At 44.7% G+C, this 26,337-nt stretch overlaps 1 protein-coding gene across 1 annotated transcript in view; it reads right to left on the bottom strand.

The window, feature by feature from the left end:
- The window catches only part of ASB13 (ankyrin repeat and SOCS box containing 13), a 43,366-nt gene extending 28,625 nt beyond the window's left edge, over positions 1-14,741 (bottom strand). The window contains exon 1 of the mRNA XM_040343290.1: positions 14,577-14,741. Within this exon, the coding sequence (XP_040199224.1) occupies positions 14,577-14,643 (67 nt within the window). The 5' untranslated portion in view covers positions 14,644-14,741. The remainder of the gene's footprint in view (positions 1-14,576) is intronic.
- Positions 14,742-26,337: the final 11,596 nt, after the last annotated feature.

The raw sequence follows: 26,337 nt of genomic DNA, 5'->3' as shown, positions 1-26,337 counted from the left end.
AAAAATGCCTATATTTGCAAATTTACTGTTTACTGTTAAAATTACAAAAAAACAAAACGGTAAACGTATTTAATTGGGATTTTATAGACCAACACAAAGTGGCACATCATTTTGAAGTAGAAGGAAAATTATAAATATTTATTTTTAGGGTTGTCCTGATACCACTTTTTTAGGACCGAGTACAAGTACCGATACTTTATATCAAGTACTCACCGATACCCGATACTTTTTTTAAATCTCATGTGTCAGTATTTTATTATTTTTTTTACATTTTTTTTTTTTACAATTTGTTTATTTATTTATTTTTTACAAGGCTCTATTTTATTTTTTTAAGGGGGGTGGGGGGAAATGTACATTGTCAGTGTGTTTTTTATTTAAATTGTTATTTTTTACAATTCATTTTTTTATTGCAATTTTTTTTTTTTATCAGCCCTGTTGGGGGGGAGGGGTCTTTGGTGAGATATCAGGGGTCTTAACAGACCTCTGACATCTCCCCTCTGAGACAGGGAAAGGGACCAGGGACACAAATTCCCCAGTCCCTTTCTCTACAGCCTCAGCTGCGCAGAAAATGAAAGGAGAGAAGCCAGCGGCTTCTCTCCATTCATAGACTGAAACATCGTAATCACAGGAGGTTACAATGTTTCAGTTATGTGAATGGACATAGTCAGTGATCACTGACTCTGTACATTCGCAAAAGGTAGGAGCCGGATTTACCGGCTCCTACCGCCGCTCTCCATCCTGACAGATCGAGGGGGGACACGGCGGCAGCAAGGAGGGGGACATGACGGGGGCAGCAAGGAGGGGGGCATGACGGCAGCAGAAAGGAGTTGGGAAATGGCGGCAGCAGGGAGGGGGGCATGACGGCGGCAGAAAGGAGTTGGGACACAGCGGCAGCATGGAGGGGGGCATGACGGCGGCAGAAAGGAGTGGGGACATGGCGGCAGCACGGAGGGGGGACACACATGGCGGCAGCACGGAGGGGGACATGACGGCAGCATGGGGGGATACAAAAGCAGGACGGAGGGGGGCATGACGGTGGCAGCAAGGAGGGGGGACACGGCGGGAGCATGGAAAAAGTTGGCAGCACGGAGGGGGACAGCAGCAGAATGGAGGGGGAATGGAGGAGGAAACAAGGACAGTCAGCAGTGATCAGTGCTTGTAACTCCCCCACCGCACTGATCACCCTGAATGTCCAGGTATCGGGTGAAGCATCGGAGCATTTGCACCGAGTACAAGTACTCGGGCAAATGCTCGGTATCGGTCCCGATACCGATACTAGTATCGGTATCGGGACAACCCAATTAATTTTTAACACATTATGAAAACTATGTGAAAAGTGTGGCGTGCATTTGAGTCAATATTTTGTAGAACCACCTTTCACTACAATTACAGCTGCAAATCTTTTTGGGGATGTCTCTACCAGCTTTGCACATCTACAGAGTGACATTTTATCCCACTGACGCGAGTGAGGAAGAGCCATCAACGGCTCTTCCTGTTTACATCGTGATCAGCCGTGACTGGACACGGCTGATCACGTGGTAAAGAGCCTCCGCCGGCTCTTTACCGAGATCGGAGATGCAGGGTGTCAGACCGACACCCCGCATCACTGATCGCCGCGCTGCGCGCCCCCACGGGCGCGCGCGGCATGAAATCCTGCAGGACGTCCATGGACGTCCAGTCAGGATTTCAAAACCACTTCCCGGACGTAAATCGGCTATAGGCCGGGTGGGAAGTGGTTAATATGCTTTGATTGAAACCATTCCATTGCAGCTCTGGCTGTATGTTTAGGGTCGTTGTCCTGCTGGAAGGTGAACCTCCCGCCCCAGTCTCAAGTCTTTTGCAGACTCTAATGCCACGTACACACGATCGGTTTGTCTCATGAAAACGGTCTGATCTTTTTTTTTTTTTTATCAAGTTATAACAACAACATTCTCCCCCCCCCCCCCAAGGAGGTTGTGTCCTTTGTTAAATTAATTACACATTGTATTTCTGAAATGTTTTATGGCTATTCACCAGAAAAACACATAGATAAGTATTTAACTTAAATTAAATCTCTATTTATTCTGGTTAAAAAAATTTAGGATGAAGGGCAACAATTGAACAATCAGCCAAATATATGCAGACTTTGGATCCCAAAGGCAGATTTCACCATGATAAACAACAAAATAAATAACATGAGTAGTCCCTCTAATTGGGATCACAATCTGGTCCCCAAATCACAGAAATTAGGAGCAGCAGCAGATGTCATACATGTCCCCAAGCTGTGGTACTCCAACAACAACCTCCGTTTTCTGGCAGATCAGCTTGAAGTCAGGGAATCACTTTCTGGTCTTCCTTGTAGCCTTCCTTCCACGGCTCCCTGCAGCATTCCTTCCAGTCACGGCTGATCACGATGTAAACAGGAAACGGCTCCCTCCACGCCCCCTTGCAGGCTGTGGTGCTGGTGGTGAGAATGTGGAAGCATAAGGAGGAGGAGAAGGATGGGCCAGGTCACTGAGGTGTGTGGTCTCAGTCAGCAGGCCCCTTCTTCTCCTCTGAATCACGGTGGAAAAAAGATCTTCTGCCAGTGCCCGTTGTCCCTCCTCCATTCTCTGCAGTTGGTCTGCGAAGTAGCAGGGTTAAGGGGGGCTTTCATGATCACAGCTGCCTCCCTAATAACCTGCAGAGACTCCTACGCTTTGGTCTTTTTTCTCTCATCTGAAGGGGAGGCACCTGTGATTCAGTGCTCCCACTGGGCCTGGGCACCTGCTGACTGCCACTTGGCCCAGCCTCCTCCTGTCTGCCACTCACCCCTTCCTCCTCCTGGCTGCCACATTCTGGAGCCTCCTCCTCCTCTTGGCTGAGCTCTTCCTGTGTATGGTTTTATTTGTTCCTTCATCAATCACACACATTTTAAAGTTCATGACTGTTGAAATTAGAATGTTATTATCAAAATTTAACAGACTCTCATTCTGACCCCTGCAGTTGGCATCCCTGTCACACTAATTTCTAGCCACAACTTTTTTTTTGTTTCAAGCTTTCATTTTGGTTAAAAAAACATCTTGTTAAACCAACAATAATTCAAGGCCAAGAAATATGTTGTAAACTACTGTACCTGACTGAAGATGTTCAGATCTGGCTCTTCGATCTCATCCTGTTCCTCGGCACCCTCTGCAGGGGTGGGGGGGAACGTGGAAGGAACGGTGGAGGGAAGGGTGGAAGGAAGGCTGGAAAGTGATTCTCTGGCTTCTATCTGATCGTCCAGAAAACAGAGGTGCTTGAAGTACCACAGCTTGGGCACATGAACTTTATCTGCTGCTGCTCCTGACCTCCGCGAAGCGTGGACCGATTTATACAGTTTTTTAAACAAATTCCTCATGTTATTTATTTTGTTGTTTATCATGGTTGAATCTGCCTCTGGGATCCATGTCTGCAAATAAATGGCTGATTGCTCAATTGTTGCCTTCTTACATTGCTGTTGTGATACAGGTTGTTCTTTATCTCCCAGAGGTTTCTCATTTTCCTGTATTTATCGATGAACCTCATCATGTTCTCTGGCTCTCTCAATTTATCCATAATAATTTCTAGAAGATAAAACAAAAAACATATAAACACTAGGTCAGCTTAAATTGTCCTAATCTTATCACAATCTAGACCAGTGATGGTGAACCTTTTTAAGCCCGAGTGCCCAAACTGCAACGCAAAAGCAACGTATTCATTCCAAAGTGCCAACATATACAGAACTTGATGAGCGTGGGATATGATGTCTGGGGATGAACATGGGACACAACAGAAATCATTGTGTATTCACTATGTAGTCAGTGTTTTGTACAAGAAGATCTAAAACTAGAACACATTTGACAAAAGTTACATTTTTTGGAAGCTGTCCTAGCATTGTGCAATTAAATTCCAGTATCACTATTCTAACTATACATTAATATTCAATACACTCAAGTTGCATGACAGGTGTACTTTAAATTACTAGTTGTTCAGTAGAAGCACTGGCTGGATGATAAACATATCCTGTTACAGGGGGTGACATGCAACCAGCAACTCTACAGCTGCAGCAGAACTTCCCAGTCCCCCCATTCCCTGCTGGCACACATTATGCTCTCTTTGGTTAAGGCATGTTGAGATCTGTAGTTCTACTCCAGCTGAAGCCCGAAAGCTTCATCCGCGACAAACACAAAAGGGAGTCCCTCCACATTATCTTCATCCGGTTGCAATGCCAGGCCACCAGTCTGGAGACGTTGGGCAAACTCCGTTTGCGCGAATACTCCACCATCTGACATCCGGCCGTTCTTCCCCACGTCCACATACATAAACTCGTACTGTGCCGACACCACCGCCATTAACACAATACTATGAAAACCTTTATAGTTAAAATAGTATGACCCCGGAGTGGCGGCACTATGCGGACGTGTTTTATATCAATTGCCCCTCCGTAGTTAGGGAAGTCACACCACTGGGCAAAATGGGATGCCACGGTCTGCCATTCCTGTGGCGTGGAAGGAAACTGTGGAGTCAAACTAAAAAAAAAAAAAAATTGTACTTTGGCACATAAACATTGCAATCAGATTACAAAAAGACATCCTTGTCCAACATCAGGATAACATTTATTTGAGTGAGTATTTCAAGCCAAAAAAAAAAATAGGCCCACTTATCAGACTCCTCACCCCTCTGATGGCCCATTAAACATTTTAAGGGGGGGGGGGGGGGTTCTGGCTGAGTTTGGGCCCAGAAAATAAAAATATATAGCACTCTGCCAAAATGGAATAAGAAACAAGACATTGGGACACATTTGAAGGGGGGGGGGCAGAACTACAATGGAGCAGACAAAAAAAACGGAAAATTGTATCATAATTACCAGTAATTTTCCTTTCCTGGTGCCTATCCATGGCAGCATACCTGTGACAAGCTCCGCCTTGGCTCCTCCCTCAGGATTAGTGAATATTATAAAAGAGTCGGTGAACACCGCCCCCACATTCTCCGTAATATAGAAAACCGAGGGTGGGAGCGTATGCTGCCATGGATAGGCACCAGGAAAGGAAAATTACTGGTAAGTATGATACAATTTTCCGTTTTCCTGGTGCCTCCATGGCAGCATACCTGTGACAAATAACTAGCTGAAACGGGTGGGATGCTGCTTAGAAGTTTTATTACAAGGACATCATTAACAAAGGTTAACAAATAGAGGAGGCGACGGCTGACTTGATCGTCTGTCTGCCAAACTCTAACGAAGAAAGAGCTCCTGGGTCCACCCGGTAATGTTTCATAAACGTGTGTTGGGACGACCAGGTCGCTGCCCTACAGATAGTCTCGATCGGCACGTTCGCCCTTGCTGCCCAAGAGGCAGAGACTGCCCTCGTGGAGTGCGCCTTAACCGTCAACGGAGAATCCAGACCTCTTGCCCTGTACGCTTTATGAATTAGCTTCACAATCCATGAGGAGATTGTTCTCGCTGACGCCTCCTCACCCTTTCTTTTCCCCCAAGGGATTATGAGCAACTTGGAAGAGTTTCTGAAAGACGCTGTGGCCTGGAGATAATGCTTCAGTGTGGAGGCAATGTCTAGCTCGTGAAAAGAGCCTGAGTCCTGCTCTAGGAATGTTGGGAGTGCCCAGGGCTCCGACATGGATGAGGATGATGCAACTTTGGGGATAAACCCACGAACTGTCCTGAGTTCCACCCTGTCGGGGTAGAACACAATGTGATTGTCGTCTGCTCCTAAAGCTTGGAGCTCTGAAACCCGTCTGCCCGATGTTATGGCTATCAAAAATGTAAGCTTCAAGGTTAGATTCCACAGTGATGCTGAGCCCGAAGGGGCAAAAGGCGGATTGACTAGGGATTCTAGGATGATAGCGAGGTCCCAGGTGGGAAAAGACTGCCTAGTTGGTGGCCGGATCCTTCTGACGGCCTTGAAGAATTGGACTATTAGTGGATCCTCGGCCCACCTCTTCCTGGTTGCCGATGAAATTGCTGCTACCTGTACCTTTAATGTACTTAGGGCAAGACCCTTGTTTAGGCCTGCCTGCAAAAAATCAAGAATTTGAGAAGATGATGGAAGCTCCGGATCGCAGCTTTTGTCAGACATGAAGGACCTGAACTTGTTCCACACTTTCCCGTATATACTGTTTGTGGAAGGCTTTCTAGCCCTTAAGAGGGTAGCAATAACTTCACTGGAGCAACCTAGAGATTCGAACTTTTGCCTTTCAGTCGCCAGATGTGAAGGTTCAGCCTGCCTGGATCTGGATGAGTGTGACACCCCTGTGACAGGAGGAAGGGAATCAGCGGAATCTTGACTGGGGGTTGCATACTCAGGAACATTGCCGTAGGAAACCAGGGACGTCTCGGCCAGTATGGTAGAACTGCTATTACTATTGTGGATTCGATCATTACCCTCGCCAGGAGTTTTGGTATCAGAGGCCGTGGCGGGAATGCATAGGCCAGATCGCATGTCCAAGGGGCTGTGAGAGCGTCCACTGCTTCCGCTTGGGGATGCGGTAGCCTTGAGATTAACCTCGGAAGCTTGGAATTGCTGGCAGTTGCGAATAGGTCCAGCTCGGGGAGCCCCCAGTGGTCCGTTATCCAATTGAAGATGTTGGGGTGAAGAGACCACTCGTTGGCGTCTACGAACTTGCGAGATAGGAGGTCGGCTTGCACGTTGAGACGTCCTGGCAGGTAAACTGCCCTTAAGTCCTCGAGATTTTTTTCTGCCCACAGGATTATGGGTTCCACTTCCCTCAGCAGGGGTCTGCTGTGTGTCCCTCCTTGACGATGTATGTAAGATACGGCGGCCCTGTTGTCCATCCGTAAGAGCACTGGTTTCCCTGAGACCTCGAACTCTAGGGCTAGAAATGCCCGGTAGACTGCCCGGATTTCCAGGATATTGGATACCAGGCCTGTCGCCTGAAAAGACCATCTGCCTTGCACTGAAATTTGATTGCAGTGTGCGCCCCAGCCTGCTAAGCTGGCGTCGGTGGTAATTATGGTCCAGTTGACATGCCCTAACGCACGTGGCTTCATCAGAGTTTGTTTCTTCATCCACCAATGGAGGCCTCTGAGCATCAGGGTCGTCAGGCATATGTGTTGAGCTAGAAATCGTTTGTTCCACTGCCTCAAGAACTCCAGTTGAAAATATCTCAAATGCCAATGGGCCCAAGGGACCATCGGGATGCAAGATGACATCCTGCCTATCAGGCTCAGGCAGTTCGAGGCAGTCAGATATGGTCTGGAACTCACATTCTTCATCTGTCGGATGATAGACTTCACCTTCTGGGGTGGAAGGGACACTGTACCCTTCTCTGTGTTGAAAAGTGCTCCCAGATAGATCATTTCCTGGGTTGGAGAAAGATGACTCTTCTCCTGGTTTACCTTCCATCCGAATCTCGTCAGTGCTGTCAAGAGAACTTCTCTGTGTTCCAGTAGCTGGGCTGAATCTTTCGCTAGGAGAAGAAGATCGTCTAAATAGTGGTATACTCAGAGCCCTTGTTCCCTTAAAGGGGCTATGAAGGCGATCAGGGTCTTCGTGAAGACTCTTGGAGATGTGCAGAGGCTGAAGGGGAGACTGCGAAATTGAAGATGCACTTGGCCTACTGCGAACCTCAGATACTTCTGGAAAGATGGGAGTATAGGTAAATGCAGGTAGGCATCCTGTAGGTCTATGGACAGCATCCAGTCCCCCGGTTGGACTACCCGAATGATCGTTTGTAATGATTCCATCTTGAAATTTTTCTAGGAAGATGTAGCGATTTAGCCTTTTCAAGTCTACTAGGTACAGGAACCACCGCCTGCTGATCCTGCAAGGAGAGAAGATATTGTTGCAGCGCTTCTGCTTTTTGAGGAGACTTTGACATCTCTGTCGGAGAGAATAAATCTTTGGGGGGTTTGTCTAAAAACGTCCAGAAATGACCGTATTTGATCGTGGAAACTACCCACGGATCCTTGCACTCTTGCTCCCAGATCTTTGAGAAGAGTTGAAGTCTGGCTCCCACAGGGACTGCTTGGGACGGCTTGGCGTCAAAAAGACTTAGTGGGATCCTGTGGAGTAGAGGCCGTTGCCTGTCTGCGGTTTTTCAGGAAGGTGGACTGGGTGCTTCTCCAGTTTTGTCTGAAGCCTTTTCCCTGCCTGGGTTGACGATAGTCCTTATTCTTAGAGTACTGGAATCTAGGCACAAAAGACCTGGAGCGCCTGGGCCGTCTGTCTTGGGGTAACAGGCCCGATTTCCCACCAGTGACGCGAGAGATGGCTTTATCTAATTTCTCCCCGAAGAGGGCTTTGCCATCAAATGGTATCTTGCACCAATTCTGTTTCGACGCAACATCTGCCGACCAAGGCTTCAGCCACAGGGCCCGCTTGGCCAATACTGTGTGGAGCATGGATCTTGCGGAGCATCGAATTGAATCGATGGCAGCTTCTCCAATAAAGTCTGCAGAAAGTTTAAGTTCATCTAAGGCTTTAATAATGTCCTCCTTCGGCACCTCCTGCTGGATGGCCGCCTCTATGTTATCCGTCCACACACGTAGCGCATTGGATACTGATGTCAGGGCTATTGCGGGTTTACAGGCATTGCCCGCCATCTGGTAAGCTTTCCTTAAGTCTAGGTCCATTCTCCTATCGAGAGGATCTTTGAATGATGTCGAGTCCTCCATCGGTAGTGTAACGTTCTTTGCTAATCTTACCACTGCTGCATCAACTGTTGGAGGGCCTTCAAGCATTGCGGAGTCTGCCTCTGAGAGGGGGTATAGTTTCCCCAGGCGATTGAGGGAAAATCTTTTCTCCGTTCTCTTCCACTCTTCCTCAATCACGCCTTTAATTTCATCCATGAGAGGAAAAACGGAAATCTGACGCTTGAGATGGGGAAAAAAAGGCTTTAGACTTTTTGATCTCTGTCTCGGGCTCATCCCAGCCGATTGCTTGTTTTACGGCTTGTACATAGGGTTGGACCATGGCAAAGGCAAAGCCAGATGCTTCCATGTCGTCAGGAGTCACCTGAGACGTCATTCTCTTCTTGAGGTTTAGAGGAGGAAGCAGGCGCTGGGCGCGGCATTCCACTTGTGGAGGGCCCTGGGAAGGCCTCCTCAGCCGGATGGTCCTGAGGAGGAGACGCCGGCTGCTGTGGCGGCATTGTGGCTACCAACTCCGCAAAAGAATCTTTTATTGCCTTTTTAAGGAGGTCCGCCACTTGTCTGCTTTCGGACTCTCTGTCCGTCGCATAGTCCTTCAGGCAGGTTCGGCAAAGCCGCTTATGTGGAAGTGGGGAAGCCCCACAGGCCTGGCATTTTGGAGACCTCTGTCTCGGGGAGCGTGAGTGATGGCGCTTCTTGGCTGATGCCTTCTTGCCATTCCCATGGTCATTACGCTTTGGAGACTTGCCTCTGCTGAGACTAGAATCGGAATCTTCATGTCGCCTGGAGGTCTTCTTAGACGTCTTCTGGCGTACAGGGCTGTAATACATAAAAGGTACCAGCCTCAGTGCACTCTTTTTTTTTTTTTTTTTTTTAAAGCATAGACCTACCTGGCTGTAGGTCCTTACCTTAGGTGTGGAGTAGGTTCTTTTATGGGCGGCGAATGGCTCATATTTGGCGGCTTAACGGAGGCAGCAGCTAAGGAAAAGATCCGGGAGAAAGCAAAGGGTTAACACTTTAAGTCATATCCTGGCTCAGGGGGTGCTATTGGTTCCTTATTTATATAAATATTAAGGCCAGGTTTTTTTTTTTTTTTTGGACCCCCGACCCCAAAGAATTGTTCCGAGAAGAAAAGGGAAAAATTCGTCCCCCTTTTTTCTTTTTGTTACCTGGAATAAAAAAGTTATTAGGTTCTGGAGCTCCTGGTGGATGACCCTCTTCCGACAGCCTCAGAGCCCTTCTGAGGCCGTCGGGGAGTTAAAATAGGATCCACCTGTCCAGGGAATGCCTCCGCCCTGAACTCATTGAGTTACTGGCAGGAAAACGTTACCTTTCCCTTAACCAAGATGGCCGCCGCGGCCTCCGGACCTATCGCGCATGCGCGAACCGGCGGCCCTAGGACCCGGAGATCCCGGCCGTCGGCGCCTGCGCAGAACGCGGCGGAGGACGCCGCAAGTAAATAAATAAGTAATAATAAGTAATAAGTAAATAGGGATGGCGCGCGCGCTCCCTAGGGGGGAAGACTACAGGGGAAGGGGTGCACATCGTGTGGAGATGGATCAGACATCCATCAGTGTAGAGGGGGGCCCGAGGAGGAAGAGGGGGAGAGAGAGGAAAAATAAAAAAAGGCTCCAGTATGCTGGGTGTACAGTAAGAGAGGGGGAAAGGAAAGAAAAAAAAAAAAAGGAGAGATGAAAGAGATGTAAGGATAGCTGCTGCCTCTGAGCCCTGAAGAGCTAATGCCTGATAGATGCCTGACAAACACAGGCAACAAACACAAAGTTGCAGATAGCATTCATATCTAAGGGCTAAGTCTGCTTGTCCCAAAAGAACCTACAGAAGGGACTCCCAACCTTATCAGCGCGTTTAGCTGCCCAAGAGAAGGGACCGCATCCGGGAGAGGCTTGAACCCGGATGGACGCTGCCGAATGCAGAAGGTAAGGACAATTTGTTCCAGTAAATTCACTGCCATGAGGTTTGAGGAAAAAAAGGAGAATGTGGGGGCGGTGTTCACCGACTCTTTTATAATATTCACTAATCCTGAGGGAGGAGCCAAGGCGGAGCTTGTCACAGGTATGCTGCCATGGAGGCACCAGGAAAACAAGTTTGAAACAGACTAGGCTAGGTGTGTTTGGGCCTAGGATAGCATGCTGGAGAGGTTAGTGAAGGGAAATATGCATGTAGGCCAAAAAAGGAGCATTAAAAGCTTACAGCATGCATGGGGACAAAGGGGACATTCACAGCATATTACAATCATGGTAATTTGGGAATGATGAAAGAAATACAAGACATTAGCATACAATAAAGACATAGATTGCGATGTTAAAGGAGAAAACGTACCTTAATATAGTCCTTCTGCATTACTTGAATGATGGCAGAACATGTCTCGGGGATGATGATCCCAAGCACCTGGGGGCAATGCCTGTTGAGAACTTGAGGTCCTGCAGGCTTCTCCCAGTCGCCAGGTACCTCAACGTGGCAATGAGCCTCTGCTCGGCCGTGATGGCTTGGCGCATCACAGTGTCCTGCCTCGTGATATAGGGGGACAAAATATCCAACAGACGGTGAAAAACGGGGTCCGTCATACAGAGAAAGTTCCTCAAATCATCAGGGTTATTCTCCTGGATTTCCCTAAGCAGAGGCATATGAGATTATTGGTTACGCTGGCGCAACCAGTTCTTGGCCCATGAACTCCTCCTTGCCCTGTTCATGGCCACAGATCCAGTAACATTTCGAACTGCAGAAGACAGCCCATACGCAGCACGAACTCGAGAATGAGAACGCACTTCCAACATGGCTTCAAACCGGTCGACTGGTCAGAACGCACTTAAAACAGAACGCACCTAGGAACAGCAAGGCCTATAAAGAACGACCTGAAAAACAGAAAACTAGCGAACAGGAACGCACTGCAAAACAGATACGACCTGACTGCAAGCACTGAAAGACAGATACGAACCCACAAGCACGAACTGAACACCAGAAAACGTTCTGAAAAGCACGGCGACAGAAAAGCTTGAATCAGCTCTAACCAAACTTTTACTAACACGCGGTAACACGAAATCAGCAAAAGCAGCCCCAAGGGTGGCGCCATTGGATTTGAACTTCCCCTTTATAGTGCCGTCGTACATGGTGTACATGACCGCGTTCTAACACGATCGTTTTTTTAACCGATGGTGTGTAGGCACGACTGATGAAAGTCAGCTTCATCGGATATCTGATGAAAAAATCCATCAGTCCGTTTTCATCGGATGAACCGATCGTGTGTACAGGGCATAACAGGTTTTCTTCTAAGATTGCCCTGTATTTGGCTCCATCCATCTTTCCATAAACTCTGACCAGCTTCCCTGTCCCTGCTGAAGAAAAGCATCTCCACAACATGATTCTGCCCCCGCCATGCTTCACAGTGGGGAATGGTATGTTCAGGGTGATGTGCAGTGTTAGCTTTCCGCCACACATAGCGTTTTGCTTTTAGGCCAAAAAGTTCAATTTTGGTCTCATCTGACCAGAGCACCTTCTTCCACATGTTTGCTGTGTCCCCCACATGGCTTCTCGCAAACTGCAAATGGGACTCCTTATGGCTTTCTTTCAACAATGGCTTTCTTTCAACAATGGCTTTCTTCTTGCCACTCTTCCATAAAGGCCAGATTTGTGGAGTGCACGTCTAATAGTTGTCCTGTGGACAGATTCTCTCACCTGAGCTGTGGATCTCTGCAGCTCCTCCAGAGTTACCATGGGCCTCTTGGCTGCTTCTCTGATTAATGCTCCCCTTGCCCGGCCTGTCAGTTTAATTGGACGGGCATGTCTTGGTAGGTTTGCAGTTGTGGCACACTCTTTCCATTTTCAGATGATGGATTGAACAGTGCTCTGTGAGATGTTCAAAGCTTGGGATATTTTTTATAACCTAACCCGCTTTAAACTTCTCCACAACTTATCCCTGACCTGTCTGGTGTGTTCCTTGGCATTCATGATGCTGTTTGTTTACTAAGGTTCTGTAACAAACCCCTGGGAGCTTCACAGAACAGCTGTATTTATACTGACATTAAATTACACACAAGTGGACTCTATTTACTAATTAGGTGACTTCTGATGGCTGATGGCAATTGGTTCCACTAGATTTCAGTTAGGGGTATCAGAGTAAAGTGGGCTGAATACAAATGCACACCACCCTTTTCAGATATTTAAAAAAAAAAAAAATTTAAAACCATTTATAATTTTCCCATCCACTTCACAATCATGCCACTTTGTGTTCGTCTATCACATAAAATCCCAATAAAATACATTTACCGTAAGTTTTTTGTTGTAACATGACAAAACGTGGAACATTTCAAGGGGTATGAATACTTTTTCAAGGCACTGTATGTCTTAAAGCGCTTGTATACCCTGCTTGGGTATTTTACCTACAGGTCTATATTAAGGCTTATCTGTAGGTAAAATTAATATCTCCTAAATCTACACGGTTTAGGAGATAGTCACCCTGAATGCAGTCGCTGACGCGTATCGTGCTGGAACTTCAGAGCTTCTTGCTGGCACAGAGGGCTCTTGTGCACAAATGCGCAGGAGTGACGCCATCGCTGCTCTGGCCACTCAGTGCCGAAACCTGTGAACCCTAAAAAAAATGCAGTGGGAACATGTCAGCCCCCTCAGTGGTGACCCCGCGCCAATGTGGGGGTTTAGTTCTAAGGTAAGTATTTCATAATGTGCTAGTATGTTATGCATACTAGCACATTATGTCATTGTCTTGCAGGTTTTTTTTGGGGGGGGTGGTCAGAGGTTTACTACCACTTTAAAGTGATTTTAACCACTTCCGGACCAAATCACACCGATATACGTCGGCACTTTGATATTTTTAAGGCAGCAGCTAGCTACCATAACCCCCGGTATCCTCTTCTTCAGTGAGCGGTCCGGAATCAGAAAGTAGTGGTCTCTGTCAACGATGACAGCTTCCCGGCCAAATGGCTCATACAGGTACTGACTTATGAGACCTGAGCCCATCACTGGCCACACGCAGGGAAGAGGATTTCAATGGTTGTACAGTTGCAATGTATGATGGTAGCTGTGTTTCCACCAAATTCATAAATCAGTGCTGACAATCAATGCAAATCAATCAATAAGACCCCTTTCACATTGAGGCGTTTTTCATGCGGTACAGCGCTAAAAATAGCGCTGCTATACCGCATGAAAAAATCATGCCCTGCAGGCTTCAATGTGAAAGCCCGAAGGCTTTCACACTGAAGCGGTGCGGTAGCAGGACCGCTCCAAAAGTCCTGCTAGCCGCATCTTTGGAGCGGTATAAGAGCGGGGTGTTTACCGCTCCTATACCGCGCCTTCCCATTGAAATCAATGGGAAACCGTGGTAATACCGCGGTATTAACCCTTTTTCGGCCGCTAGCGGGGGTTAAAACCTCACCGCTAGCGCCCGAATATCGCGGTAAATACGACGGTATAGCGGCGCTACAAATAGCGCGGCTATACCGTCACCGCGGCTCCACCGCCCAATGTGAAAGCAGCCTTATTTTATACCCTGGCTGAACTACTTAATTTGATCAAATCTGATCTAAGTCGATCGGAAGGGAAGTTGTGGTTCTTCAAATGTTTGCAGAGTCGATCGTTTTGTCACACATCGATCAGATAATAAAATCAAAGTGTGTGTGCCCACCATTACTCATCCAAAAAAAAAGGTTTTGCTGTTAGCTTTCCCATAAAGACTACCAGTGTCGCTGTAAATAAAACATCACAAATAAATGAGTATTATGTTCAGATGTGACAACACAGAATGCACAACATGGAGATGAATGTCGCATTCTGTAGATCCCCCCTATACATGATCCTGGTGTTCTATCGAGAAGTGCCCCCAGAACACCGGTGATGACATGTGTCAGATGGTCTGGTAAACATCCAGCATGCTCTACTAGGAACATGATGGCCTCCAGATCACACATATCCAGTCACCGTACAAGGAAACAACTCCTACCGATGTCTCCGATCAGAGGGCTTCTGAGAGACGCCGGGGCGGTGAAGGGCGCTGCGCCGGTTTCCATGACAACATCGATTTACACGGATCTGTCTCCCGCGGCCCCCTGATCTGCATCTGACGTAAATCAATGCGCAAAGGCTGCTGGACAATGTAGTTTAGTCGTCCCTGCAGCGTCACGTGACGTCTCTCCCACGTGGTGCGCGTGGCACACGGGAAGAGGCTGTGCTGCATCCGTGACTATCAACACTACAGAGGGACAGTCAGTTGTTATGACAGAACACAGAGCTTTACATGCTGAAGAAAACCCATATGTTTTTTTAACCCTTCATGCCTAAGCCATTTACTAACACTTGTTGCTTAAAAAATAAAATCAGTACCTTTTGCTAGAAAATTACTTGGAACATATATATATATATATATATATATATATATATATATATATATATATATATATATATATATATATATGTATATATATATATATATATATATATATATATATATACACACATACATATATATATATATATATATATATATATATATATATACACACATACATATATATATATATATATATATATATATATATATATATATATATATATATATATATATATATACTGTATTTAACACAGGGCTTTACATGCTGAAGAAAACCTATATGTTTTTAACCCCTTCATGCCTAAGCCATTTTCTAACACTTGCATATAAAATTTATGGGGGTTCTAAGTAATCTTGTAGCAAAAAGTACTGATTTTAACTTTTAAGCAACAAGTGTTAGAAAATGGTTTAGGCAATTACTTAGAACCCCCATACATTTTATATATACAGTACAGACCAAAAGTTTGGACACACCTTCTCATTCAAAGAGTTTTCTTTATTTTCATGACTATGAAAATTGTAGATTCACACTGAAGGCATGAAAACTATGAATTAACACATGTGGAATTATACATAACAAAAAAGTGTGAAACAACTGAAAATATATTTCATATTCTAGGTTCTTCAAAGTAGCCACCTTTTGCTTTGATTACTGCTTGGCACACTCTTGGCATTCTCTTGATGAGCTTCAAGAGGTAGTCACCTGGCGCAGCACCCCATCACTCTCCTTCTTGGTCAAATAGCCCTTACACAGCCTGGAGGTGTGTTTGGGGGTCATTGTATTGTCCTGTTGAAAAATAAATGATGGTCCAACTAAACGCAAACCGGATGGAATAGCATGCGGCTGCAAGATGCTGTGGTAGCCATGCTGGTTCAGTATGCCTTCAATTTTTAATAAATCCCCAACAGTGTCACCAGCAAAGCACCCCCACACCATCACACCTCCTCCTCCATGCTTCACAGTGGGAACCAGGCATGTAGAGTCCATCCGTTCACCTTTTCTGCGTCGCACAAAGACACGGGGGTTGGAACCAAAGATCTCAAGTTTGGACTCATCAGACCAAAACACAGATTTCCACTGGTCTAATGTCCATTCCTTGTGTTCTTTAGCCCAAACAAGTCTCTTCTGCTTGTTGCCTTTCTTTAGCAGTGGTTTCCTAGCAGATATTCTACCATGAAGGCCTGATTCACACAGTCTCCTCTTACCAGTTCTAGAGATGTGTCTGCTGCAAAAGGTGGCTACTTTGAAGAACCTAGAATATGAAATACATTTTCAGTTGTTTCACACTTTTTTGTTATGTATAATTCCACATGTGTTAATTCATAGTTTTGATGCCTTCAGTGTGAATCTACAATTTTCATAGTCATGAAAATATAGAAAACTCTTTGATTGAGAAGGTGTGTCCAAACTTTTGGTCTGTACTGTATATATATATATATATATATATACACATATATAAATATATATATATATATATATATATATTTATATTTATATATGTGTGTATATATATATATATATATATATATATATATATATATATTTATATACAGTACAGTATATTTATATATATATTAAGCAGAGACCCTAGGGAATAAAATAGCGGTTGTTGCAATATTTTATGTCACACTGTATTTGCACAGCAGTTTTTCAGATGCAATTTTTTTTAGCCGAAATACACTTTCATGAATTAAAAACAAATCAGTAAAGTTAGCCTAATCTTTTTGTGTATAAAGTGAAAGATGATGTCACACCAAGTAAATAGATACCTAACATGTCATGCTTTAACCACTTAAGGACCTGAAGGTTTTACCCCCTTCATGACCAGACCATTTTTGCGATACGGCACTGCGTTATTTAATTGACAATTGCGCAGTCGTGCAATGCTGTACCCAAACAAAATTAACGTCCTTTTTTTCCCACTAATAGAGCTTTTTTTGTGGTGGTATTTGATCACCTCTGCGGTTTTTATTTTTTTGCGCCATAAACAAAAAAAGACTGACAATGTTGCTCAGGGGTCATTTCCCTCTGGGTCTGAATGATTAACTCATTTTTTTTATATTTTATTTAATTATTTGATATGTAACCATTCTTTGGAAATGGTGATGACCTGGCTTCCAGGTTGGCCTTGGGGTTGGCAATGTTGGCATACTTGTTGATTTTATTCTTTCTGTTGTAAATATTATATCCTTGTGGAATTTTGTAAGCTATTTGTTGCTGATGTTATTATTACTTATTTTTATGTTACTATTGTTTATTTAACAACTGTACATGCACAGGTCCTCTGCTGGTGGCTTTGATGGGGAGGGAAGACTAGGGTGCTACAGACAAAATTCCATGCAGGCAACAATAGATCCCACAGTTCCCAGTCATCACAGGGACCCATTGTGGGAGGTTAAAGTGGAAGATTTAAAAAGGGAAGGAAAAAAAACCCTCCCCCAACTCCCCCCACACAGTCTTCCCTCCCCTCTCCCCCCATAAATAAGCACTGGAGTTGGGGACCAGAGGTACACCCCCCCCCCCCATGTGCCCCAAAAACAACCAAAGCAACCTGAAGGGGTCCTGTGCATATGTAATTTTTAAATAAATTATAATAACATACAACAAAAATAAATTCACTAATATAAAACATAACATCAGCATTACATAACTTACAAAATTGCATAGGGATATAATATTTACAAAATAAATAATAAAACTTCCTCCTCATACTGTATATGCCATATAAGCTTTGATTTATCTGCTGGGTTGGCACAGGCACATCAACAACATTTAGATATTCTTGGTCTGGTAGTAGTCTTCCTTAAAAATGTGGTGCCGGCCGGACACACACAAATAAACCCAGTCCTGCTGGTAGTATAGTGCGTGGTGACGTCAGACGCCGTTCCGTTCCGCCCTAGGTAGTTTCCCAACAAAATTGTATCTTCCAGGGGCACAGGAACGGGTTTATTTGTGTGTGTCCGGCCTGCACCACATTTTTAAGGCTGTTTATACCGCTTCAATTGTAAGTGTGTTTTTTACTTTCTTCCCAATAAATTTGTTACCGTTTTACACTATGGGAGCATTGGGCCAAATCCACAAAAGAGATACGCAGGCGGAACTGCTGTTCAGCCTGCGTATCTCTGTGCCTAACTTTGGAAACGATCCTCAAAAGGATTTTTCCAAAGTTAGGCAGAAGATCTGACATCTGTAAGACACTTACACTGTCAGATCTTAAGATGCAGTACCGCATCCGCCGCTGGGGGCATTTCGAGTCGAAATGCCGCCTAGCGTATGCAAATGAGTACTTAAGAAGATCCACAAAGCTTTTAAGCTTTGTGTTTTCTGTGTAAGTTACGATTTGCACGCGTAAAATTAGGGCTGGTTTTACAATGTGTAAAGTTAGTACACCATGTAAAACCAGACCTTTTTTTCGATGGCCGTGATTTATTTTTAAATTTGAATTTTTTTTCCCGGCGCGTAAATTTTTTTTCACCCATCGCAACTTTATTGTCCCGTCGCAATCCACAAAGCCCGGCGTAAATTATGTTCGCGCGCTGCACGTCGGGAAAAATTACGTCACACGCATGCGCAGTACGTCCGGCGCGGGAGCGCACCTAATTTAAATGGGAATCGCCCATTTAAACTAGGAACGCCTTACGATGGACGGAGTTAAGTTGCGCTGCCGCAATTTTCCGGGTAAGTGCTTTGAGGATCGGTACTTAACTTCGGAAAATTGCGGCAGTGTAACTTAACTCTGAAAAGTTAAGTTAGGCTGCATGTCTGTGGATTTTGCCCATTATGTTTTCTTGGCATGACATCTGGAACTGGGATGCACTGAGTGTGTCTTAATGTGCGCTGTCCTGGATAACGATACTCGGTTTTGACTGGACCAGATCGGGCAATTCAGTTCAAAGCTTCTCCTGATCCTCTGTAGTGGGGGGTCACGGAGATCTGGTAAGCAGGCATTTCTTACATTTTCGGTGGTAGATCTCACAAGATTGCTTCATGACAAGAATACTTACCATTTGGAAGAACTAATTAGAGGACTTTTTTGCACGGGTGTTTTAAAAGTTATTTCACCATTACGCATCTTAATGAAGTTGTATCTGTTATTGCTACTGGAATTTTTTGGTTCATGTGGTAATAGGTGGAATTCATTTTTCACTTTTATTTAAAACAATTTTTCAATTTATTTTATTTATTTTTATCTCATGTATTTAATGGGTCATTCACTCACAATTGATTATTTGTCACTTTTGGGTTCATGCACTTTTTGTGCTACCTTTATGTAGTTAGCGCAACCTATAATTTTCCATATCTAGATTGTGAATATACCATCATTAGTGAACCCCCAGTGATAAAGTGGCCCGCAAGCCACTCTTACAAAATAATCAAATTAAAACCGCATATCATTCCATTCAAGGTAGGTCAGCAGCTCAACATCCCTTAGTGCTCCTCCTCTAGGTATAACTGCAAAGAAAATAGTGTAATTCTATTAAGGTTAACACTACAAACCATATGAATAAATTAATTATGCTCACATTTTTATCAGTAATAAAGTGCAGACCTGTGATTCCCATACCACATGCCAGCTAATGGTGTACTAAGCCCCTTACCAGAGTTAGGTCATTTAGGGCACACAATCTGGTAATCTTAGATCTCTCTTACAATCTTCTCAGCGTTCAACATTAATACCAGTCATAACGTGCAAATCCATGATTCCTACACTTCCTGCCACATATGTGCTAAACACCTTACCAAAATAGATCCTTTAAAGCACAGGGTATGGTAATCTAAGCCTCTCTCTGAGTCTTCTCAGTACTCAGCCACCCCACAGATCAATAGTTAAAGGACATGGAGAAAGAATGCAGTAAATTCCATAAAACAGCTCTATTCACCACCAATATGCTTACATGTAAGAAGGTATACCGACATTCAACACTTAAAACGTCTGGTTCCGGCGCCTGACATCACTGCTGATGCATTTCATCTATTCTCTATCATATCCCTGTACATGTAAATGTGATACATAAAGAAAGATATTTGCCCTTTGTGAGGCAAAAGAGGAAAAAATTTAAGGGGGGGAGGAAAAGAAAAAACCTCCCTCAAGCCCCCATTCGCAATCTTCCCTCCCCTCTTACCCCATAAATGGTCACTGGAGTTGCGGACCATGTGCCCCCCAAAAACAACCAAAGCAACTTGAAGAGAACCTGTGCATGTGCAATTTTTAAATAAACGATAATAACATCCAAAAAGATCAATTTACAAAATAAAATATAACATCAGCAATAAATAGCTTATAAAATTGCATAGGGATATAAAATTTACAGCAGAAGCAATACAACTTTCTCCTCATATATGCCATACAAGCTTTTATGTATCTGTGCCACATTCCGGGGTGGCTCAGGTACATCGATGACATTTATAAAAAAAAAAAAAATTGGTCTGGTAGTAGTCAATTTCTCATGGAATTGTGCAATTTTATTCAATGGCTCCTGCTGCTGTTCAAGCTCCTGTGTGAAGAGGAGTGAAGACATACAGCTGTTCACAGCACTGGATCTATTAAGGACTCAGGTAAATATTTAGGAAGGAGGGGGAAGACAGCAAGATGTAAAACTTGTTTTTTCACCTTAATGCATCCTATGCATTAACGTCTATGGATGCCGAGTGTATGACACAGGAGCGCGCCCCAGGGTAACCCCCTCAGGAGAGAGCTTCCCAGAGGGGGTTATCTAATGCGGGGAGGAGCCATGAGAGTCACTGTGGGACCCCAGAACAGGTGGATCGGGGCACTCTGTGCAAAACTAACTGCACAGTTTAGGTAAGTATGACATGTTTGTTATTTAAAAAAAAAACATGAACCTTTAGTGTCACTTTAAGGTAAAAGTAGTTTGGGCATTTGAACCACTTTATTGTGCTTACTGTCAATACATATTTGTGGACAACGACTTTATTTTACCTTATGACCAAGATTCCAACCTCTAGATTTCGTCAGCTGTCAAACTGTGTTGTTTATTTACTGTGATGCCCTTATGGGGCCTTCTACATTGTGCACTAATGCCTACTTGCAGTGCACTCCACCCTTGGGCATCATCTTGCCTCTGACTGTGGTATAGAGCGCTTCAATATGGTGCCATATCTCACTGCCGGATCTGGGGACTGGGTAGCATCACATCTGTGGGAAATTGCCTAGCCTTCAACATATCTAGAGCTCCTACCCTGCTGAAAAATGGGGGACCAGATGGCCACAGAAGAAACTCCAGACAGGCGATAATAGGTCTCTCGGTGCCTAGCACATAATAGAGACCCACTGTGTGAGGCAACATAGGAAGAAATGAAAGGGGGGAGAGGAAAAGAAAAAACTCTGCCACCCCCTACTTACAATCATCATTCCCCTCTCCTCCACCCTGGAGCTCTCATTAAGGCACAATCTTGCCTCCTGGCTGTGAGAGTCCTGCGCCATCACATAGTGTGCTCCAGCTTGAGGGGCATACCGATGACACACCTGTATGACAGGACCAGGTGGTGACACATCTGTGGGGAATTTCCCAGCCTGCAGCATATCTGGACCTCCTAATCCGCTAGAAAAGGGACAGAGAAAATGCCATGCAGGTGACAATAGATCCCACAGTGCCAAGTATATCACAGGAACCCACCGTGGGAGGCAAAGAAGAAGGGATAAAAGGGGAAGAAACGGAAAAACCTCCCCTAACCCCCCACACAAAATCTTCCTTCCCCTCTGCCCTCATAAATAGGCCCCGGAGTTGAGAACCAGAGATCCACCCAAATGTGCCCCTAAAAAAGCCAAAACAACCCACTGAGGACATGTACATGTGAAACTTTGAAATAAGCAATAATAACATACAAAAAAAAATTCACAAAAGTAAAACATAACAGCAGTGATAAATTATGTTACAAAATCACATAAATATATGATATACAGTATATAGCAAAAACAATAGAACTTATTCTTCATATATGCCATATAAATCTCGATGTATCTCTGCCACATGCTACAAGGGTCACAGGTACATTGACGACATTTAGATTTTTGTGGTCTAGTAGTAGTCAACTTCTCATGGAGTTCTGTGATTTCATTAATAGGATTAAATATAATTTATAGTTTTATAGTAAATCATAGTAATATTGAACTACCCTTTATTGATTTTTTAATCAGGAAGGATAGGGATGGTAAAATCAGCATACTGCAGTTGCTGTCAATACATATGTGTGGACAAGGAGTTTATTTGACCTAATGACCAACATTACCAACCCCAGGATTTTGTCAAATTTCAAATGACTGGTGCCGTTTATCTACTGTGATGCCCTTTTGGGGGGCCTTCTACATTGTGGGCTTTGGCCTACTTGCAGTATGCTCCCTTCTGGAGCGCACGCTGGCGCATCATCTTGTCTCCAGCTGTGGGAGTCCTGTGCCATCGCATAGCACACTCCAGTCTGGAGTGCACGCCGCCAGCACCATCTTCCCACTGCCGGATCTAGGACCGGGTGAGTGAGTGAAAAACGTATGTAGCGCAACACATGCGAACTGAATCGCCTCTGGGCGCTGAATCCATTCTGTGAGTGCAACCCCTTGACCTTAGAAGAAATGGGTTTTAATCTTTCTCCTGAAGGCCAAGTGGTCTGACTCCAATCGAGTGGTGGTAGGCAGAGCATTCCACAGTCGAGGTCCCTGGATTGCAAACCTTCCATCCCCTTTGGACTTGTATCTGGCTTTGGGTATCTGGACAAGGTTTTGATTGGTGGATCGTAGAATACGATTGGGGTTATGAGCTTTTATTTTTTCGCATAGATATTGGGGGGCATTTCCATGAATGCACTTATGCATTAGACAGAGTGCCTTGAAAGTGATCCTATCTTTTACTGGCAGCCAATGAAGGGATCTCAGTGAAGGTGAGATTGATTCCCATGTTTTTTTGCCAGTCACTAGTTGAGCGGCCGTATTTTGAATGACTTGCAGACGAGCGATTTGGTATTTGGGGAGTCCGAGATAGAGGGCATTTGCATAGTCCAGTCTGGAATTGATAATTGTTCCCACCACGACTGCAACGTCTTCTTTCGGAATAAAGGGGGTGAATCTGCGTAGTAGGCGCAGCAGATGGTGCGATCCACTGACTACTGACCCTATTTGTGCATCCATTGTCATGTTGGTGTCAAAAATGACTCAGAGACTTTTGACTTTGGCGCTAGGGGTGATAGTTTTTCCCAGAATGGGCGGGGGTGTCCATGTTGTTGCGGGATGATTTTTCCGGGTGGCATCAAATCCATGGGAAATTGCCGTGCCTGCAGCATATCTGGATCTCCTCTCATACTGAAAAAGGGGGAACCAGGTGGCTACAGAAAAAATGCTAGTGGGATAATAGATCCCACAATGTCTAGCACATTACAGAGACCCACTGTGTGAGGCAAGAGTAAGAAATAAAGGGGGGAAGGAACACACAATCTTTTCTCCCCAAAATGGGCCCTGAAGTTAGGAACCAGATGTCCACCCCCAATGTGCCCCCCCCCCCCCCCCCCAAAAAAAAATGCAATCTGTGGAGAGCAATTTTGTAATTTACTCTAATATTTAAAAAATGAATAAAAAATTTGCATAGAGATATTCACAACAGAAACAGCAGAACTTACTCATATATGCTATAAAAGTGTCAATGTACCTGTGCCACATACTGGGGTGGTACAGGCAAATCGATGACATTTCGATTTTTTAGGTTCGGTAGTAGTCCACTTCTCATGGAGTTCTGGGATTTCATTAGTATGAATCGATATAAATGTCCTTTGCAGTAAATTATAGTAATATCGAGCAATACTTCCTTGATGTTTTAATCAGGAAGGATAGGAATGTTACAACCAGTAGATACTTTTTAGAAAAGAGACAGCAGAAAACTCTACTTCATGCTGATCCCACCCAAAACACCTAAATAATAAAATTCTGGTAGACCAGTATTTGCACATTAAACAAAACTGTATTAGCCCTGGTTCACACTGGGTACGATTTGGAACGATTTGAGATGCGATTTGACATGTCAAATCGCATCTCAAATCAGCGGCAATTGTCGGCTATGGCACTGTCCTAATCAGTGCGACGCCGCATCTGCGATTTCAAAAAGTAGTTCCTGTACTACTTTTTGCGATTTCGGGCCGCGATTTACATTAAATTGCGGCCGAAATCGCGGCAAAATCGCAGCCGCGAAATCTCGGTAAAATCGCACATTTTACCGTGATTTTGAATTCGCAGCAGTGTGAACCTAGGCTTAAGGAGGCTTAGTTTGAACTAGAGATAAGGAAGTTAGGCCTCGTACACATGACCGAGGAACTCGTCGGGCGAAACACATCGTTTTCCTCGTCGAGTTCCTTGTTAGGCTTGTCGAGGAACTCGACAAGCTTGCTTTGCGTACACACTGCCAAGACAAAATCTCCTCGTTCTCAAACGTGGTGACATACAACACACACAACGGCAGGGGAAGTTTGATTCCACTGGCACAACTCTTGGGGCTGGCTTTGCTAATCTCATGTGTTTGCGTGTTAAGTAAAAGTTTGTTAAGAGACTATTTGCACTTTTCAGTCTGTTACAGCTTGAAAAATGTGTTATCTCCATTACAAATGCTACTTTTACTCCCGTCTCATACTTTATTCTGAGCAAGCGTTGGTTTCTTAGCATACACACGCTCGAGTTTCTCGTCGAACACCAGCCCGACGAGGAACACGACAAGCAAATTCAGACTCCTGTCGAGGAAAAAGAGAACTTGCTCTCTTTTTTGCTCGTCGAAATCCTCGACAGTTTCCTCGGCAAAAAAGCTCTCCTACCAAGTTTCTTGATGGATTCTGCCGAGGAAACCGGTCGTGTGTAGGAGGCCTCACAGGCCTGGCTCTACGAAAGAGCATATAGTAAAAGAAGCTTAAAGAGAGCATACCAAAGGGCTATACATGGCACCCCATGCTCTCTTACTATATAAAAATGAACAGGTCAATGACAAGAAAAAACCCAAGTAATAACAACCTATAATAAACAGACGTGCCAGTTCTGTGCAGTTTAAAAAAAAAAACACTGGCATTTACTGAATATGGCCTAGTGGTCTCCAAATGTGTACACAGGGGGCCAGATCCAGAGAGAGAGTACGCCGGCGTATCTAATGATACGCCGGCGTACTTTCAAATTTCCTGCTTCGTATCTTTAGTTTGAATCCTCAAACCAAGATACGATGGCATCTGGGTTAGATCTGACAGGCGTACAGCTTCGTACGCCTTTGGATCGTAGATGCAATACTTGGGCGTCCGCTAGGTGGAGTTCGCGTCGTTTTCCGTGTTGGGTATGCAAATTAGCTTTTTCCGACGATCCACGAACGTACGAGCGGCCGGCGCATTTTTTTACGGAGTCTCTATCCGGCTTTTTCCGGCATATAGTTAAAGCTGGTATTTTGCGGCGTATAGTTAGATTTGCCATGTTAAGTATGGCCGTCGTTCCCGCGTAGAAATTTGAATTTTTTTTTTTTTGCGTAAGTCGTCCGTGAATCGGGATGGACGTAAGTCACGTCTAAGTTTAAAAAGTTACGTCGTTGCGACGTCATTTCGCGCAAAGCACGGCGGGAAATTTTAAAACGGAGCATGCGCAGTTCATTCGGCGCGGGGACGCGCTTCATTTCATGAATCACGCCCCCTACCCGCCGATTTGAATTACGCGCCGAGAGATACACTACGCCGCCGTAACTTACGGCGCAAATTCTTTGTGGATTCAAAGAATTCAAAAGTAAGTTACAGCGGCGTAGCGTATCTCTGATACGCTGCGCCTATCTAAATGTACGTGGATCTGGCCCAAGGAGCCAGATGAAGACGCTAAAAAAGATGCATGTATATGCTTCCCTTTGCATATCCATAGATGTGAACATTGGGCCAGATCCTCAAAAGGGATACGCCGGCGTATCTACTGATACGCCGTCGTATCCCTGTTTCTATCTTTGGAACTGATCCACAGAATCAGTTTCCAAGAGATAGACAGAAGATCCGACATGTGTAAGGGACTTACACTGCCGGATCTTAGGATGCAGTACCGCATCTGCCGCTGGGGGCATTTTGCGTCGAAATGCCGCCTCGGGTATGCAAATTAGCACTTACGGAGATCCACGAAGCTTTTCAGCTTTGTTTTTTCTCCGTAAGTTTTAGTTTGCAATCGTAAAATTAGGGCTGCTTTTACAAAGTGTAAACTGTTTACACCTTGTAAAAGCAGACCCTTCTGTCCAGCGCCGCGTTTTTTTTTTTGTTTTAAATTTTTTTTTTTTCGCCATATCTTTTTTTTTTTCCGACGCAACTTTATTGACCCGGCGCGATCCACAAAGCTCGGCGTAACGTAATTTTGCGCTATGCACGTCGGGAAAATGA

The sequence above is a fragment of the Rana temporaria genome, chromosome 3, assembly GCF_905171775.1.
Source record: "Rana temporaria chromosome 3, aRanTem1.1, whole genome shotgun sequence".
In the NCBI taxonomy this organism is placed as follows: domain Eukaryota; kingdom Metazoa; phylum Chordata; class Amphibia; order Anura; family Ranidae; genus Rana; species Rana temporaria.
The sequence above is the reverse complement of the archived record's forward strand: the minus strand, read 5'-3'. Positions and strand labels throughout refer to the sequence as shown.